Source organism: Doryrhamphus excisus, linkage group LG21, assembly GCF_037039965.1.
Source record: "Doryrhamphus excisus strain RoL-2023G ecotype Guam linkage group LG21, RoL_Dexc_Guam_v1.1, whole genome shotgun sequence".
In the NCBI taxonomy this organism is placed as follows: domain Eukaryota; kingdom Metazoa; phylum Chordata; class Actinopteri; order Syngnathiformes; family Syngnathidae; genus Doryrhamphus; species Doryrhamphus excisus.
Window position 1 is genome coordinate 15,025,408 of NC_136377.1, and position 14,838 is coordinate 15,040,245.

General features: G+C 46.2%; 1 protein-coding gene across 4 annotated transcripts; it reads right to left on the reverse strand.

Annotated features, from left to right (window-relative positions):
- Positions 1-5,578: 5,578 nt before the first annotated feature.
- On the reverse strand, positions 5,579-13,738 carry macroh2a1 (macroH2A.1 histone). 4 transcript variants are annotated; one of them, XM_058086449.2, is made up of 9 exons: positions 13,540-13,721; positions 11,906-12,108; positions 11,500-11,606; positions 11,226-11,417; positions 10,924-11,031; positions 10,033-10,132; positions 8,574-8,663; positions 7,184-7,358; positions 5,579-6,753 (listed from the first exon to the last, which is right to left on the reverse strand). In XM_058086449.2, the coding sequence occupies exons 2-9, from the start codon at positions 12,075-12,077 to the stop codon at positions 6,588-6,590; spliced, it is 1,110 nt and encodes a 369-aa protein (XP_057942432.1). In that variant the 5' UTR covers positions 12,078-12,108; positions 13,540-13,721; the 3' UTR covers positions 5,579-6,587. The 4 variants fall into 4 exon arrangements, 3 of the variants coding, with proteins under 3 accessions (XP_057942432.1, XP_057942435.1, XP_078643971.1); XM_058086452.2 differs by lacking the exon at positions 10,033-10,132 and adding an exon at positions 9,149-9,239 and having other exon boundaries at positions 13,540-13,720; XR_009132007.2 differs by lacking the exons at positions 5,579-6,753; positions 7,184-7,358 and adding an exon at positions 9,149-9,239 and having other exon boundaries at positions 13,540-13,738.
- Positions 13,739-14,838: the final 1,100 nt, after the last annotated feature.

A 14,838-nucleotide genomic window follows, 5' to 3' on the forward strand; every position in this document is an offset into this window, starting at 1 on the left:
ATCGGTATCAGCTGATACCAGGAGATATGTCATCTTACACATATCGGTATCAGCTGATACCAGGAGATATGTCATCTTACACATATCGGTATCAGCTGATACCAGGAGATATGTCATCTTACACATATCGGTATCAGCTGATACCAGGAGATATGTCATCTTACACATATCGGTATCAGCTGATATCGGTACTGTAAATGGAGAGTTGGGCAATATTCATATTCAGGTTTTCAGCAAAAAAGCCGATATGTTACATCTCTGACGTTTAGTCCTTCTCACTACCCCCCCCCCAGGCCAAAGGTACCCCCTTTTCATAGCCAGCTCAGTCCATTTGTTTTTTTTCCTAAATTTATGATGATATGCTTGAAATTTCGGATTACTTTGATCCTCTATTGTAACAGGCATTGCCTGAGACAGCTGTGAAAAGGGGGGGGGGCTTATGTGACCTTTGGCCTTGGACTTTTTTTCTTGTAAATGTATGACCTTACAGTCCAATTTCCAATCTCATTTATGTATTAGTATTTTTCTTTTGTTTGTGTGTCTATATAAATGTGTGTGATTGACGTTTATGTTAGTTAAAGAAAAAATCCCCCCCCCCCTCCACCCCCCCCTGTGTTTCTGACACTGTCATGATGACGAGGCAGTCTTGAAACATCTTTAAAAGAGCCAGGAAGATGTGAAGTTGTCGTCATCCTGCAGGGAGCATGGTTTTGTTCCAGCAGCCCAGGGAGTGAGCATCCCACAGAATCTCACAGAATACTGCAGAATTCCTGAAATTAACCGGTCCACTTCCTGTCCACGCTTCCACATGTTGGCTTGCTCACAGCGGCGTGAACAAGCGCGTGCACATGTGAAGTGGTGGCGCACAATGCATCATTATTTATTCATCTTTGTAACGCCTGCAGCCAGAAAGGGAGAAGTTGAAGCTGAAGTTTGTGACTAATTATGTCACGTGACGCGATGATGTCATGTTTTATTGATGTCGGGAACCATTAAAAGTAAGACGGCGGCAAGCGGCGTTCAGCACGGTCAGCTTGTTCCCGCTCGCCGTCCACCTCCACCTTACCTCGCTCAGGCAGCGTGTCGCATGACAGGATGTGTAGGTGTTGGCATCTGATGCTAACGACTTGCTCTTCCTGTTAGCATGTAACTTGGATGGACGGGTGAGGGTCACGTGGACGTGGCGTCACGCACGTACGCACGCTTCTCGGCGCCGGCGTGTAGCGAACATTTCAAGTCTTACTTTGTGGACTTAAGCTCAGGAAGAAAGTCGCCACTGTTCAATAATAAAAGAGGGCCCCATTAATGTAAATACATCAATAAAACATCCCATAATAACATCCATTATTTGTCAGCCCTCTACATCTTTCATGCACCACCTTTCACACCTGACTACCATCACGCTGATAAGGTCAGAGGACCTTCACACGTACTGTCGTTTAAGACACTTCCTGTTTGAAGACAACTTTTCTGCACACTTCAAGGGACGCACGTCTCCTAAAATAGACCACGACGTTTATTTGGGGACTTTCAGACACAGTGAGGACATTTAGACATCCTAACAAATAAAGGACAGGCCTTGTTAGTGGGAGGGACAGGCTGCAGTCTTGTTGCTATGACGACTCACACATCCAGTAGGTCAGAGGACAGAAGGTGCTAAGACGGACATGATCGGACAGCGTTAAACCAATAAACATGTCAAGTTTGCAGAAGAGGTCAGCTGGCCCCCCTGGGGGGGTTCACAGCTGGGGGAGGGCGGGGCTCACAGCTGGGGGACACTTCTGCACGACCCTGGGCATTTCCAGTCGGAACACGGCATCCCAGAATAGTCCCGCAAGTCAAAGTAATGATGTCTTATCTCCACATGACGCCCTTTCACATCCAGTACTTCTTAACCGTGCTCCTCGTTTGTCGCCATAGCAACCCCCCCAAAGCCCCACCCCCACGCTGTTTAACTGTCCTTTGTCTACCGCCGCCCTCCTGACAATGCATGCATGCCCACGCACACGAGTGGAAAATCAACATTTTGGGGGGGGGGGGGTGATTTTCGTCAAGATATAGACGCACACACGCACACACACACACACACACACACGTGCCATAGACATGACTTTCTGCTCACATGCCTGCCAATCAGATGTCAGGGGCGGGGCCAGTTTGTGAAAAAGTGTGCAGGTTGAAGCATCTCATTGCCATGGCAACCTGCAAATCACGGGTCAAACACAAGAACTGGCTGACATCACCTTCATCATCTTCCCTCTGCTTTACTTCAGCAGTGTGTGCGTGTGTGTGTGTGTGTGTGTGTGTGTGCGTGTGTGCGTGCGTGTGTGCGTGCGTGCGTGCGTGTGCGTGCTGACAGCCCATTGTTGCTATAATGTTCCAAGATTCCAGGGAAGCACAAAGCTTGTGCTGACTTCAGCGTGTCTGCTCAGCACAACAAATCGTCAATTCCCACTTGATCGCCGCCTTTTCCTGACGCACACTGTTTGTGACTCCGCCCCCTCAGAGTGTGTCCAGATGTCACATAGTGTGGTTTAACCTCAGCATCACGCCAAATTACCCCTGAGTCTTTGCTCATTAGCTGAGTGTGTGTGTGTGTGTGTGTGTGTGTGTGTGTGTGTGTGTGTGCCAGAAGCCAGCTGCGGGGCTTCTGCTGATTGCTGTGACAGGAAGTGGCACCGCAGGGGCCAGGAAGCAGCTTCTAAACGTCTCATGAAGACAGCCTCGGGTTGGATTGTTTGGAGTCATACTGAAGAAAGTGGTGGTGCTCTCAGCTTCAAACATTCCCGTCTGAATGAAGCTATCAGTCATGTCAAGGCTTGGCCTGATTGCAACGCTAACGAGTGTTAACGAGGTCGTGTTTGTATCACAGAATAATAACAACAATAACAATGTGAATGTGTTCTCCCTGAACCATCATCATCATCATCATCCTCCACGCTCTTTCCCGCCCTCAGGCTAAACATGTTCATGCAGCCTTCACTTCCTGTTTGAGGAAGCCCCTCATCTTCTTCACCACTGTGCATTAGCTAAGCTTTGACCTCCAGCTGCTGATCATCTCCAGGTCATGTGACCACATGCGGGCTCCACGACTCGCTGCACGGAGGAGTACAACCTGGATGGGGGGGGGGGGCAGAGACACACACCGTGATCCCACAGGGTCTTGGAGGTAATGTGACAGCAGCTGGGACTGACGCGTGTGTGAGACACATATTCATTCCCTGGTGGTTCCTAACAAGTGAACATCTTCATGTCACATTTGGTTGATGAATGCATGGACCATGAGAACGGGGGTTCCCAACCATTCATCCATTTTCTACCGCTTATCCTCATCAGGGTTGCAGGGATGCTGGAGCCTATCCCAGCTGTCTTGGGGCGAGAGGCGGGGTACACCCTGGACTGGTGGCCAGCCAATCCCAGATCACATACAGACAAACAACCATTCACACTCACATTCATACCTATGGACAATTTGGAGTGGCCAATTAACCTAGCATGTTTTTGGAATGTGGGAGAAAACCCACGCATGCACGGGGAGAACATGCAAACTCCACACAGAGATGGCTGAGGGTGGAATCAAACTCGGGTCTCCTAGCTGTGAGGCCTGCGCACCAACCACTCCTACGCTATGCAGTCGATCCCCAACCACTTTTATTTTTTTTAAAGAAACGTGTTTAAAAAATAGTTTTGTCAGCTGGTTGCTTGCAAGGTTTTCCTGAGTGCACGCAGAAATAAAAAATAATTTTGCTGCAACCTCCGCAAATGCAACGTGCACTACAAGGGAAAATTCCAATACCGATTTCAGATTTTTAGGCTGATATCGGGCCAGTAATTATCGGTGGTCGATGTTATCGGACATCCCTACAATATATTGATCCGAAGTTTTTGTCTATTTATATTGTTTTGTTTCATTATTTTTCTTCTAGTGTTTATTCCCACCTTGTTTGGTGTCCCTGAATGCACCACAGTTGTGCCTCTTCTTTCACCTCAAAGGTGTTTTCCAATGCCGACAGGTGTGAATGCTCAAAGGTGAGGTTTGATGAGTTCAAGTGATGTGTATGTAAAATGTAAATAATTGATCATAATAAAATTACTAATTGTTGATGGATGTCTATGAATGCATTAATTGCGGGCTACAGTCGGTGAATTAATGAATTGTTGATTATTATTGATTAATGAATGAATTGTTGATTGTTAATAAATGCATGACTTGTTGACTATTGATAAATTGCTAAAAATAAATATAAATATTTATAAATATAAATACATAAATTGATGACTAGTTGATTATTGTTGATTCATTGATTAAGCATACATGCAGTGAGATGTTTTCTGGGTAGATACGTAGATACTGCAACTTGTCACTGACTGGCAATCAGTCCAGGGTATACACCTCCACCCCCGCATCCCTGCTAGAAATGCATGCACCTTATTTTTTGGTAGGGAACATGTATTATAAACAATTTGTCTCATCTGCCTGTGTCCCAGCCAGCATGTGGTGAAGGGTGACGTAATGAGAATGAAGTGGTGTCCCAGTATAGTGGCTTCTTCCCGCTGGCCTTAGGTTTTAGGGCGGAAGACAAGAGGTAAGATGAAGGGCAACAAAGGACTAAGGGGCAGAATTGGTGCGGGATTCATCTCACCACTCACCCTAATATGTGACTGTTATAGGAACAGTATTTGGTTTATTGTCATTAGTATAAAAAACATGAACTATATCGAACGAGACGTCCTGTTTCCAGCTGAAAGCACTCCCACGTGACCCTGCCTGCCAGCCAGCGTGCCTTCAGGAAGTAAATTGAACACTAGCGCCCTCTATGGACGTTACCGTGCACTGCACCCTCGAGTTTAGAGAGTTTTTTCTATTTCCTTATATGGGCGTGCCCGGGCACAAGCTGTGCAAGCTCAGTGGGACCAATCACAGCAAAATGGGCGTGGCCGGAGGCGGGCCGCGGGTGGAATGAATTCAAACTGACCGTTTTGGAAAACCAAGGAAAACAGCTGGAATATAGTGGGGGTGATTTGGTATGAAGCCGATACCAATAAATACAGACACAGTATGGCTGATATCAATACTTTTTAATATTGAAGGTGGCTGAAACATCAATATAAATGAGAATTCATTTTTATGACCTTTTTTTGATGATTTCCCTTTGATCATCAGTTAAAATTCAGAAAATAATTTGGGTAGAGTTGATTAGTAAATATAAAAAACTTTATTAGCACAATAAAAGTTCTTACACATCATACTATTTGTCGTGGTCTCGTTTTCGGCCTGAAAATATGACCAAACAGCGGTCCTTTCTTACTGCCATCCTCCTGCTCTCTCTGTGGTATGTCTGGGCTTGGTGGTGGTGGGTGGTGTTGTTTGGTTGCCTGTTGCTGCTGAGTCACGTGACGGAAAATCAAACACGAGAGAGGGAGAGAGGGAATATTGATATTATGGATATTTGGATGATCCGCCCACAACTATTGGAATAGGCGCAAATTCTGGAAGATCGAGACGTTTATCAATACAAAAAGGGCCGAGAATGAGCATAATGGGTCCCAAACACAAGCAAAAACACAATCGTCCAAATGTTTTCAAACATTTTATTAACCGAGTGTGTAGACATTTTTTGAACTGTAGAATCTGCAACTGTAAGTAGTAATTCTTTAGAAAGCATTTGTTTTTAGTTATAATAACAATAAGAAAGTTGAAAGTTTGTTTTGTTTAAATCCAAATTTAAAAAAAAGAGGAAAAGTACTACACCAATACCTGAGCACAGTGCGCCATCTAGCGGCCACAGGCTGGCACAGCAGGGTTGTATTCATGTAATAGTCTTTACGGCTAAATGAATTGGACAAAACACACAAACACACACAAGGAACAATGTGATACATTGTTGGCTTTCAAATCAAACAGTGCCTTTTTAGATGTGCAAATTAAAACACAACATAATCATCTATGTTACAAACTAGGAATCTACACAGATACTCCATCTACAAACATCAATATAAACACCTTCTACAAACCAGCAATGCCCTGCAAAAATCCTCTTCCACACACCTCTTTCCAATTTTTACTTTGATCCAAAATCAATAAGATTGTTAGGCCTAGGATTACTTTTTTTCCATTAACTTCCCATATTTTTCCACTTGGGGTAAAAAAGATCTCTGCAGGGCACAAATGCATACACGACACATAACGCGAAAAAGAAATTTCTTGTGTCCACTTTCAATCTTTGTCAATTTACATTTGAAGGCGACACGTAAAAACACAAGAGCATCACTGAGATGAAAAAGATTTTTTTTACTATGAATGCTGCCTTAACATGCAGTTACCCATTTTTGTTACGACTTGTCTGTAAATCCTGTTGAGAAAATGAAACCCCTCCAATAGCGTAAGCGTGGCGCTGTTAAAAGCAGCGCACAATGACGTTGAAACAGCAAAAAGGTTCACATTCAGGAAATTAAAAACATAGATAGGAAAAAATATACTGCAAAAAAAGTTCCCGGCCTTTAGAAACATTTCTTTCATATTAAACAAATGATTAGCAAACCGTTTAGCTTGTCGTGTGAAAAAACAAAATGTCTGCAAAAGTCTTCTAACTCGCCTCCAGTTTGGCCATTTCCTGCACGTAGATGCCGATGCTCTCGCTGTCGAACAGCACGAAGTACACGGTCTTGATGGTGGACGACATGGTGGCCACAAAGTAGCTGGAGATGGCCTTCAGGATCAGCTGGGCCGCCGTCTGCTTCGGGAAGCCGTTCCTGAATAGCGACACGTTCCAGTGTTATCATGCCGTACATGCTATGTATTTTTGGTTTTTTGTGTTGAAACCCGGCGAGTGGTTAGCGCGCAGGCCTCACAGCTAGGGGACCCGAGTTCAATCCCACCCTCGGCCATCTCTGTGTGGAGTTTGCATGTTCTCCCCGTGCATGCGTGGGTTTTCTCCGGGTACTCCGGTTTCCTCCCACATTCCAAAAACATGCTAGGTTAATTGGCCACTCCAAATTGTCCATAGGTATGAATGTGAGTGTGAATGGTTGTTTGTCTATATGTGCCCTGGGATTGGCTGGCCACCAGTCCAGGGTGGACCCCGCCTCTCGCACGAAGACAGCTGGGATAGGCTCCAGCACCCCAGCGACCCTCGTGAGGATAAGCGGTAGAAAATGAATGAATGAATATTCCCTCCCTCACCTTCCACTCCCGATAGACGGGAAGGCCACCGTCTTGAGCTTCTTCTCGTCCGCCAGAGCCAGGCAGTTCTTCACCGTCTTGTCCAGCATCTCCTCGCACTTGTCTGAGCCCCAGGCTGGACTGTTGCAGTGGATGACGTACTTGGCGGGAAGGCCGAAGCCGCCGGTTAACAATGCTGGAAAAATGAACAGAAATAAACTCGAATCGGTCCCGTTTGACTAAAACTACAACTTTCGTCCTCTAGGTGGTATTAGTGTATGCTAGTCGATACTGAATCAGTCATGCTCATTTTTCGGCCCTTTGTATCGAGTTGTGGACTTCAATAGAGTAGCTACACACAATAACCAGCACAGAAAGCTTTCTAGTTCTTCCAGAACCTGCACCCAGCTTGATTTCCGTGGCTGTTTTCATTTATTCCACAAACAGCCCGCCTCCGGGCACGCTCACTCCGCTGTGATTGGTCACACTCTGTGCCAACATGAAATCGACATAGTGCTGCAGAGCAGGGGGGGGCTGCTGTACAGCTTGGATTCAAGAACGCCCATATAAGGAAGTCCCGGTGACATCACAGTGAGCCAGTTAGACACAGAACGTTGAGAGCCATCCCAAACTTCTTTCAGGGCTCACGTCCAAATGTGCGTGATGCAACATTAACAACATTTGTAGGTCAGAAAAGTGGAAAAAAGCACAACAGGTCCCCTTTAACACCTCACATAGTCCTCAGTAGCCATAGCATGTCATGACATGGAGTGGAAAAAACATCAGCCTCCCATTCTGTGTGGAAGTGGTACGTTTTTGGCTTCTTACTTTGTTGTCCTTCCCCACTCTGTTTGAATACCTTTAGGTTTATAACTAATACATTGGAGGCTAATTAGTTAGCTCACTAGCATGCAATACTTAAAGCTGTGACTGTCTCATGTCTGCATGTGCGTTACCAATGTGGCGTAAACAAAGAATAATAGGAGTGTAAAGGTGTCTAGAAGGGTGTTATTTCATGTCTATAGAGATCCAATTATGATTAAAAAACACATTGTGAAAGTTCTTTATGCTCCATCAACAAAAATATGAACTTTTACTTTGTGGAAATTCACTTCTTGAGGTCAAGTCTGGAACCAATTAACCGCGATCAACAAGGCACAACTGCAGATCAGAAGGATGTTATAATCCCAGGGCCCAAATTGGCATTCATTCCAGACCGCAGACATGCTGGGCTTGTTGCTCTGCAGCGCTTGGTGCTATCACGGTGACGTGATATGAAAACCAGACACTCATATGACCCGAGGTCTCATTTTCATGCCAGGCCGGCCGACATCACCGGACGCCCCTAACAGATGCGTACATGTTTACAGCTTTGAAAACAACAATCTGGGGTCAGACAACTCCCACTCACCGCCTGCCACATCCAGGGGCCCGTTCTTCTTTTTCAGCTCCAGCACCGCTTCCACAAACTCCTTCCCTCCCTTCTTTTCCAGGGCAGAACCTGCAAGAGAACCACATGCTGTGACACCTATCGTTGAAGCGCTGCACCAAGGCGGCAAAGACAGGACAACAAGGCAGCCATAAACATCATGCAGACGAGCACGAAGACAGACACTGAAGCAGGCTGAGGGTCTCCGCGTGATCTGTGACGTCTTTGATCGTCAGACTCAGGTTTCAAGTACAACGTGACGTCAATGTTCTAGACATTCGATGCCATAAAAACGATGCCAGAAGTCCATCAAGTTGATAAGATGCCTTCATGATCTGCTGTGGATTGACGAACCAAGCTGCCATCTAATCACATTACTGAAGCATGAAGAGCAAGCACCAACTCTACTTGGACACAACATTAGGAACATCCAAGTGCCAATTTCGACCTGATGTTGCGCCAGTTAGAAAGCTCCAGACTAATCAGCCCAAGTCAGGCCACACAAGAAGCGACAAGCAGCGGTATGTTGCTATGGCGATGGAAGCTGCTTCCTTTACCTACTTCACCGCCCGTATAGAGGGACGAGTTGGTCGGGTGAACGACAGCGTCACTCTCCACTATGGAAATGTCGGCTTGGACAACTTGCAACTACAGATGGACAACAAACAACAACAATGGCGGTGAAAACACGGCGGCTGATGGCATCACAGGAAACATCAACAGGTGAGTAAACGATGGAATCAGGAGGTGCCTTTATTAGTCAGAATGTAGCTGAATTTTACTAAAAATGACAGATGGGTGTGATCATTTTTTTATATACTTTTTCCACTCACAATGTCGCATCGGAGGGATCTAATCGCTACTTGTTGAAGCAATAGTGGTCGACCAGATTGTACTACTTGAAGCCACCAGCAGAGGGTGCAATTACTGCAGGTCGGCGAGTTTGCTGCCTCAAATGAACTCATCGAGAAAAACAAAGCAGACAGGAAGAGGCAGGACTACTTTAATATTGCAGTGTTGTATTTTAAGGCTCTTTTTAATGTTTAATTGTTATGAAAGGAAAATAACTTTTTATTATATATATCTTTGAGAGGAAAAAATATATTATTAAAATATTGAAATGTTAAAATATTCAGACAAGAAATGTATGCGGTAAAGTCAGCTCATTTCCCCTACATTAACATTCTGACTAAATAAGGTGTCCTAATTTCTCGTCTCATTAACAGCAGGCATCAACTTCCTGTCAGGCAGGAAGTCAAATTGTGTCACCTGACAGGAAGTCACCTAGGAGGAGCAAACATGCAACATAAAATAACTGAAAATAACTTATTTAATCATCCCCTAGCCCCCAAAGTCTCAAAGCCTCGCTGCGACCAAGAGGGTAGGGGTACAGGGTGTTAGGGTGGGGGTAAGCCGGTGGGGTGGGAGGCCGGAGTCTCACCTAGATCATCTTTTAGCTCAAGTTCAGCGTTGGTGGGGTTGATGACCCCCTCCACGTCAAAGCCAGCCAAGTTGCTGACCTCACTGTGGATGAGGTTGAGCTGAGGAGGGGAGGAGGCATGCCGAGGAGGAGCAAGAGCGACAAGGAAGGAAGGAGGGAGGAAGCAAAGCTATTAAAACCAAAGTGACACCGCATGAACCTCAAAACACGCCTTGACTTTCTAATATTTTAACTCTGGTGTTGCTCATATCGTGGCCTGTAGGGAACGTGCTCTTACTTTATAAACGTCAGTTTTACAGATGCTAGCAGATGTATTTCTAGTAAAGATGTCATATTTTCATGGTTATTGCTAAAGATGACTAACTTGAAACAACTACGCCAATACAAAGTGATGTCAAATGGAAAAGTCAAGGTGGAACAAGCTCGGGCTTCATCCTGTTAACATTACTCGCATTCATGCATTTTAATCTATAGGATGCACTGATGACGCTCACGACTGTTAAAACCGCCAATTTGAATCTTTGCTTTAATGTTGGCCCAGTATTCCCCTTCCTTTATGGTTTGTCATAGGAATAATCTAATGTATCGACCCATCCATGTCATTGCACACATCAGCACATCCCAAGTCATAAAAACACCAAATTTGATTATTTCAATTGGGGGGGGGGTGATTATTGTATTAGTGAGACAGAAAGCATTCAAAGCTGTTAAAGGTGCAATCACAACAAATTAAGCAAGCTTTTCTGATTGTGTCTTTAATTCAATCAAAGCAGTTAAAAAAAAAAAAAGCTAAGCCAGCAGACAAACGTTTTGCACATGATGCTGGAAGACTTTGCAATGGAATGCTACAGATTCTACTGCGGTTCTAGCAGGTGCGTGGACAGGACTGACCTTCTGACCCAGAAAGAGACTCTTGGTGGACAGCACGGTGAAACTGTCCGCTGGGGAACCCTCGGTGGTGCTGTCTGCCGACGCCGTCTTGCTCGCCTCCCCTTGTTTCTGTGGAGGACAATGTCTTGCATCACGTTGGACATTTTGGCTAAGTCCATACAGGGTATTTATGCCGTTGTTGACAATACCAAAACGCAAAGCGTCCCGGAAGTCACACAAAAGCACGACGCTTTCGTCGAAGATACAGGCCACATAGGAGCACAAAAAAAAAAAAATCGGAATTGACCCAAAGTGTACCTTACCTTGGCCTTCCCGGCCGCCTTCTTCCCGCCCAGCTTCTTGGCCATCGTCTTCTTGGCCGGCTTGGTTTTCTTCTCCGGGGCGGGCGAGAGGGGCGTCTCCAGTTTGCCTTTGGCGCCTCTCTTCTTGGCCAAGAGCTCAGGGTGGATGTTGGGCAGGACGCCTCCGGCTGCGATGGTCACGCCCTTCAACAACTGGTACATGTGCGGGAGGCGGGGTTATAACCAAACGCATTTTGCCATTTGCCATGTACCACATGGACCTGGATCCACCCACCTGGTTGAGTTCCTCGTCGTTGGCAATGGCCAGCAGGATGTGTCGCGGTGTGACGCGACCCTTCTTGTTGTCTCTGGCTGCATTGCCCGCCAACTCCAGGATCTCAGCTGCATTAAAAAATGCCAGGGAAGGTAAACAATCAATATGAGGACAGAGCAAAAATCAGAAGTCAAACCAACATTTATAAATGTGCCCCAAAGCACGCTGGACAACAGGGAATCATTAGAAACGGCCCTATTTGCAATCATTCATTTAGTCTTTCTACTACAGCGCCATCTGCTGCACGTAGTGGGGCACTGTGCCCATTGCCCTCATTACAAAATGGCCACTATGTAAGAACACAATGAGAGTGCTCCATCATCAGCAAACACGTCACAAAGATGAACAAAGATGAGTCCAAACTCACCGGTCAAATACTCCAGGACGGCCGCCAAGTAGACGGGTGCTCCCACCCCGATACGGTACTTGGGCAGGCCCCTCTTGATGTAGCGCAGCATGCGGCCCACGGGGAAGATGACGCCGGCCTTAGTGGACCGGGACGTCTTAGTCAGCTTCTTCTTGCCACCTCGGCTCGACATGGCTCAATAGGGCGGTCCCAGCGTTCGGCTCCTGCAGGGACACAGGTACTTTTAAATCTTGTTTATTTTGCTATGTTTTTCTATGTCTGCTTTCTGCATCTGAGGGAAACTATAGCTACAACTCGTGTGTTCTCTGGAGTAGAACATCTTTTAGGTCCTTGTAAATGGATGAATTAATGAAGCGAGGGGCGATGCCCGCTATAGCATGGCACACGTGGGACACAACAAGACCAAATAATGCCAGGACTGCTTCAAGGATACAGGAAGTGGTTGTAAATAACGTAAATACGTTGGGAGGACTCATGTGAAGAATACCAGGACAACAAGACCTGAGGGATGTCCTTGACAAGCGCAGGATGCCCAGAAGAAAGTTTTTCTTTACGTCTTTGTTATCGCTTAGCTGGGGTGTTTTTTAAGTGTTGTGGAACAACAGATTTATACCAAGAGACAAAGTCAAATGTACCTTTTCATCCAGCCCAGCATCCCTCAGGTATGGCTACTTTGGTTTTGTTTTTGTGAACTTTTGTGAGCATTACTCTCAGTTGTTTTGGTCAGTTATAGCATTTTTTCTTGCATGTTTTCGGTCCTGCCACTTTGATGTCTTTGCAGAATTTTTAGGAAAAAATGCATACGTTTAATGGTTGTTTTTGGTGATGGATAATGTTTGGAGCATTTGGACGTGTTGACCACTGTATTTTAAAGCATGTGAATGGAGCGTCGTGCATCTTTAATCAACTCTACCCTAAATATCTCAAGCCGATCCAGTTCATTATTATTGCTTGATTAGCCTGCTGACGCAGTAATTAGCCAATATTCAAATGAAGCTTTGTCACCAACTAGTTTATTCATGCCGTCCTCTTTAAATATGAACTAAGCATCAGGAATGTGTCAGGAGGGGCAAATTTGCTTGCGTATGCATTTCCAGGGCGGCGGTGGTGAATTGTAAAATGCACGATGGTGCTGTTACGGCACATGGAATCGATGTATCCTGACAGCTGTCAGTCAGTCGTGTGTTGTAATGTCCCTCCCAAAAAAGGCACCAAACACCGCTTTGCATGCAACACGACGTCAGCCTCCAGGGTTCGGCCAGGTGAAGGTGGTTGTTGACCGCCACATTCGACCGCCGCATCGGCGTGTCACCTCGCAGGCACCGCACCGAAGGTTTGGCCGCGGCGTGGGAGCATGTCGGTTCCGAAGCAGGCTCCAGCTCCGGTGGCTGCCAAAACACGACGGTCAAACCGGCAAGGGTTTCCGCAACATGTCAGCCGCGTTGTGAAGGCCAATCCCCGGCCCTCCTTCTCCCCCGAATGGGAGCTCGATATCTCGGCCTTCAGTTTGGCTCTCACGTCGGTCAAAAAACATTCACCCCCCCGCGACGCGACGGCGTCAACACCGACCGAAGAGGCGAGAGAACCCGGCAGGGACGCGGTGGTGGTGTCGGAGTAGGAAGCGGTGTACTTACGTTAAGAAACAAGGCAAGGGCGTTTAAAATGTCTCCGGTAAGACGGCTTCCTCGCTCGGTGCGGTCGTTCCGTCTCCCACAATCCACAGCGAGAAACAGCAGCTGCCTGCCGGCCGCCCAACGACGACACTCAGCGGGGCGCAGCCGACCAGACCTGCACAGTGTGACCTTTAACCTGCTGACGTTCACCGTCACTCCGCCACACATGATTTCAAGTCTTGAGACTTAAAATCCATCATACAATGCGGTGTACTCTGAAAGCTTTTACCTCCTGTGTGACAACTTGTTTATTTATACTGAGACTGAGATCACGTTAACGCTGCATATGCTTCATATATATCATTGTTGCCTCGGAAATGGCGCTGAGATGCTGTCATAACCTTAAAAATTGCGAAAAAGAACGATGAGGAGGATTAAGATGATTAATACATCACCTATAATGCCAATCGCCAGGTGGTGTGCAAACACGCCGCCTAGTGGCTGTGAGAAGTATAGGAATGACATCAGCGCAGACGTTTCCGTAATTCAACCCCAAGGACGCAAGTGATCTGAGGACTGTAAATGTGAATTCACACATCACAACCTGTGATACCAAGTGGATCACTGGTGTCAAATGTTTGGTCGAACTTCAGCATGGGGCTGAGCCTACCCACAGCCAAGCACACACACTATCTTATCGTTTCTGTGTTTTCTTTGACCGCGTCCCTTGAACCCAAACCGGAATCCGGGTCTGCAGTTGTTGAAGACACAGCTTACATAAATAATTAGGTTTGACAACACCGATTGGTTAGCGCGCAGGCCTCACAGATGGAAGACCAGAGTTCAATTCCACCCTCAGCTATCTCTGTGTGGAGTTTGCATGTTCTCCCCGTGCATGCGTGGGTTTTCTCCGGGTACTCCGGTTTCCTCCCACATTCCAAAAACATGCTAGGTTAATTGGTGACTCCAAATTGTCCATAGGTATGAATGTGAGTGTGAATGGTTGTTTGTCTATATGTGCCCTGTGATTGGCTGGCGACCAGTCCAGGGTGGACCCCGCCTTTCGCCCCAAGACAGCTGGGATAGGCTCCAGCATGATAAATGCAATCATTTCCCCAAACAAATAACTCCTCTGCAGGCATGAGCTAGACGCCTAGAGCTCAAACAAAGAGCTGAGTCAAAGAGATCATCACAGAACAGGCTGTGTCCATCGACATGTCCACTGGATTTCTGAAGTGTGTTGAACTTCAGAACTTGTTTGCTACCACATTAACATTTCACTTGGGAATGGTACATTTCCAAAAGCCTCTTCTAAAAACA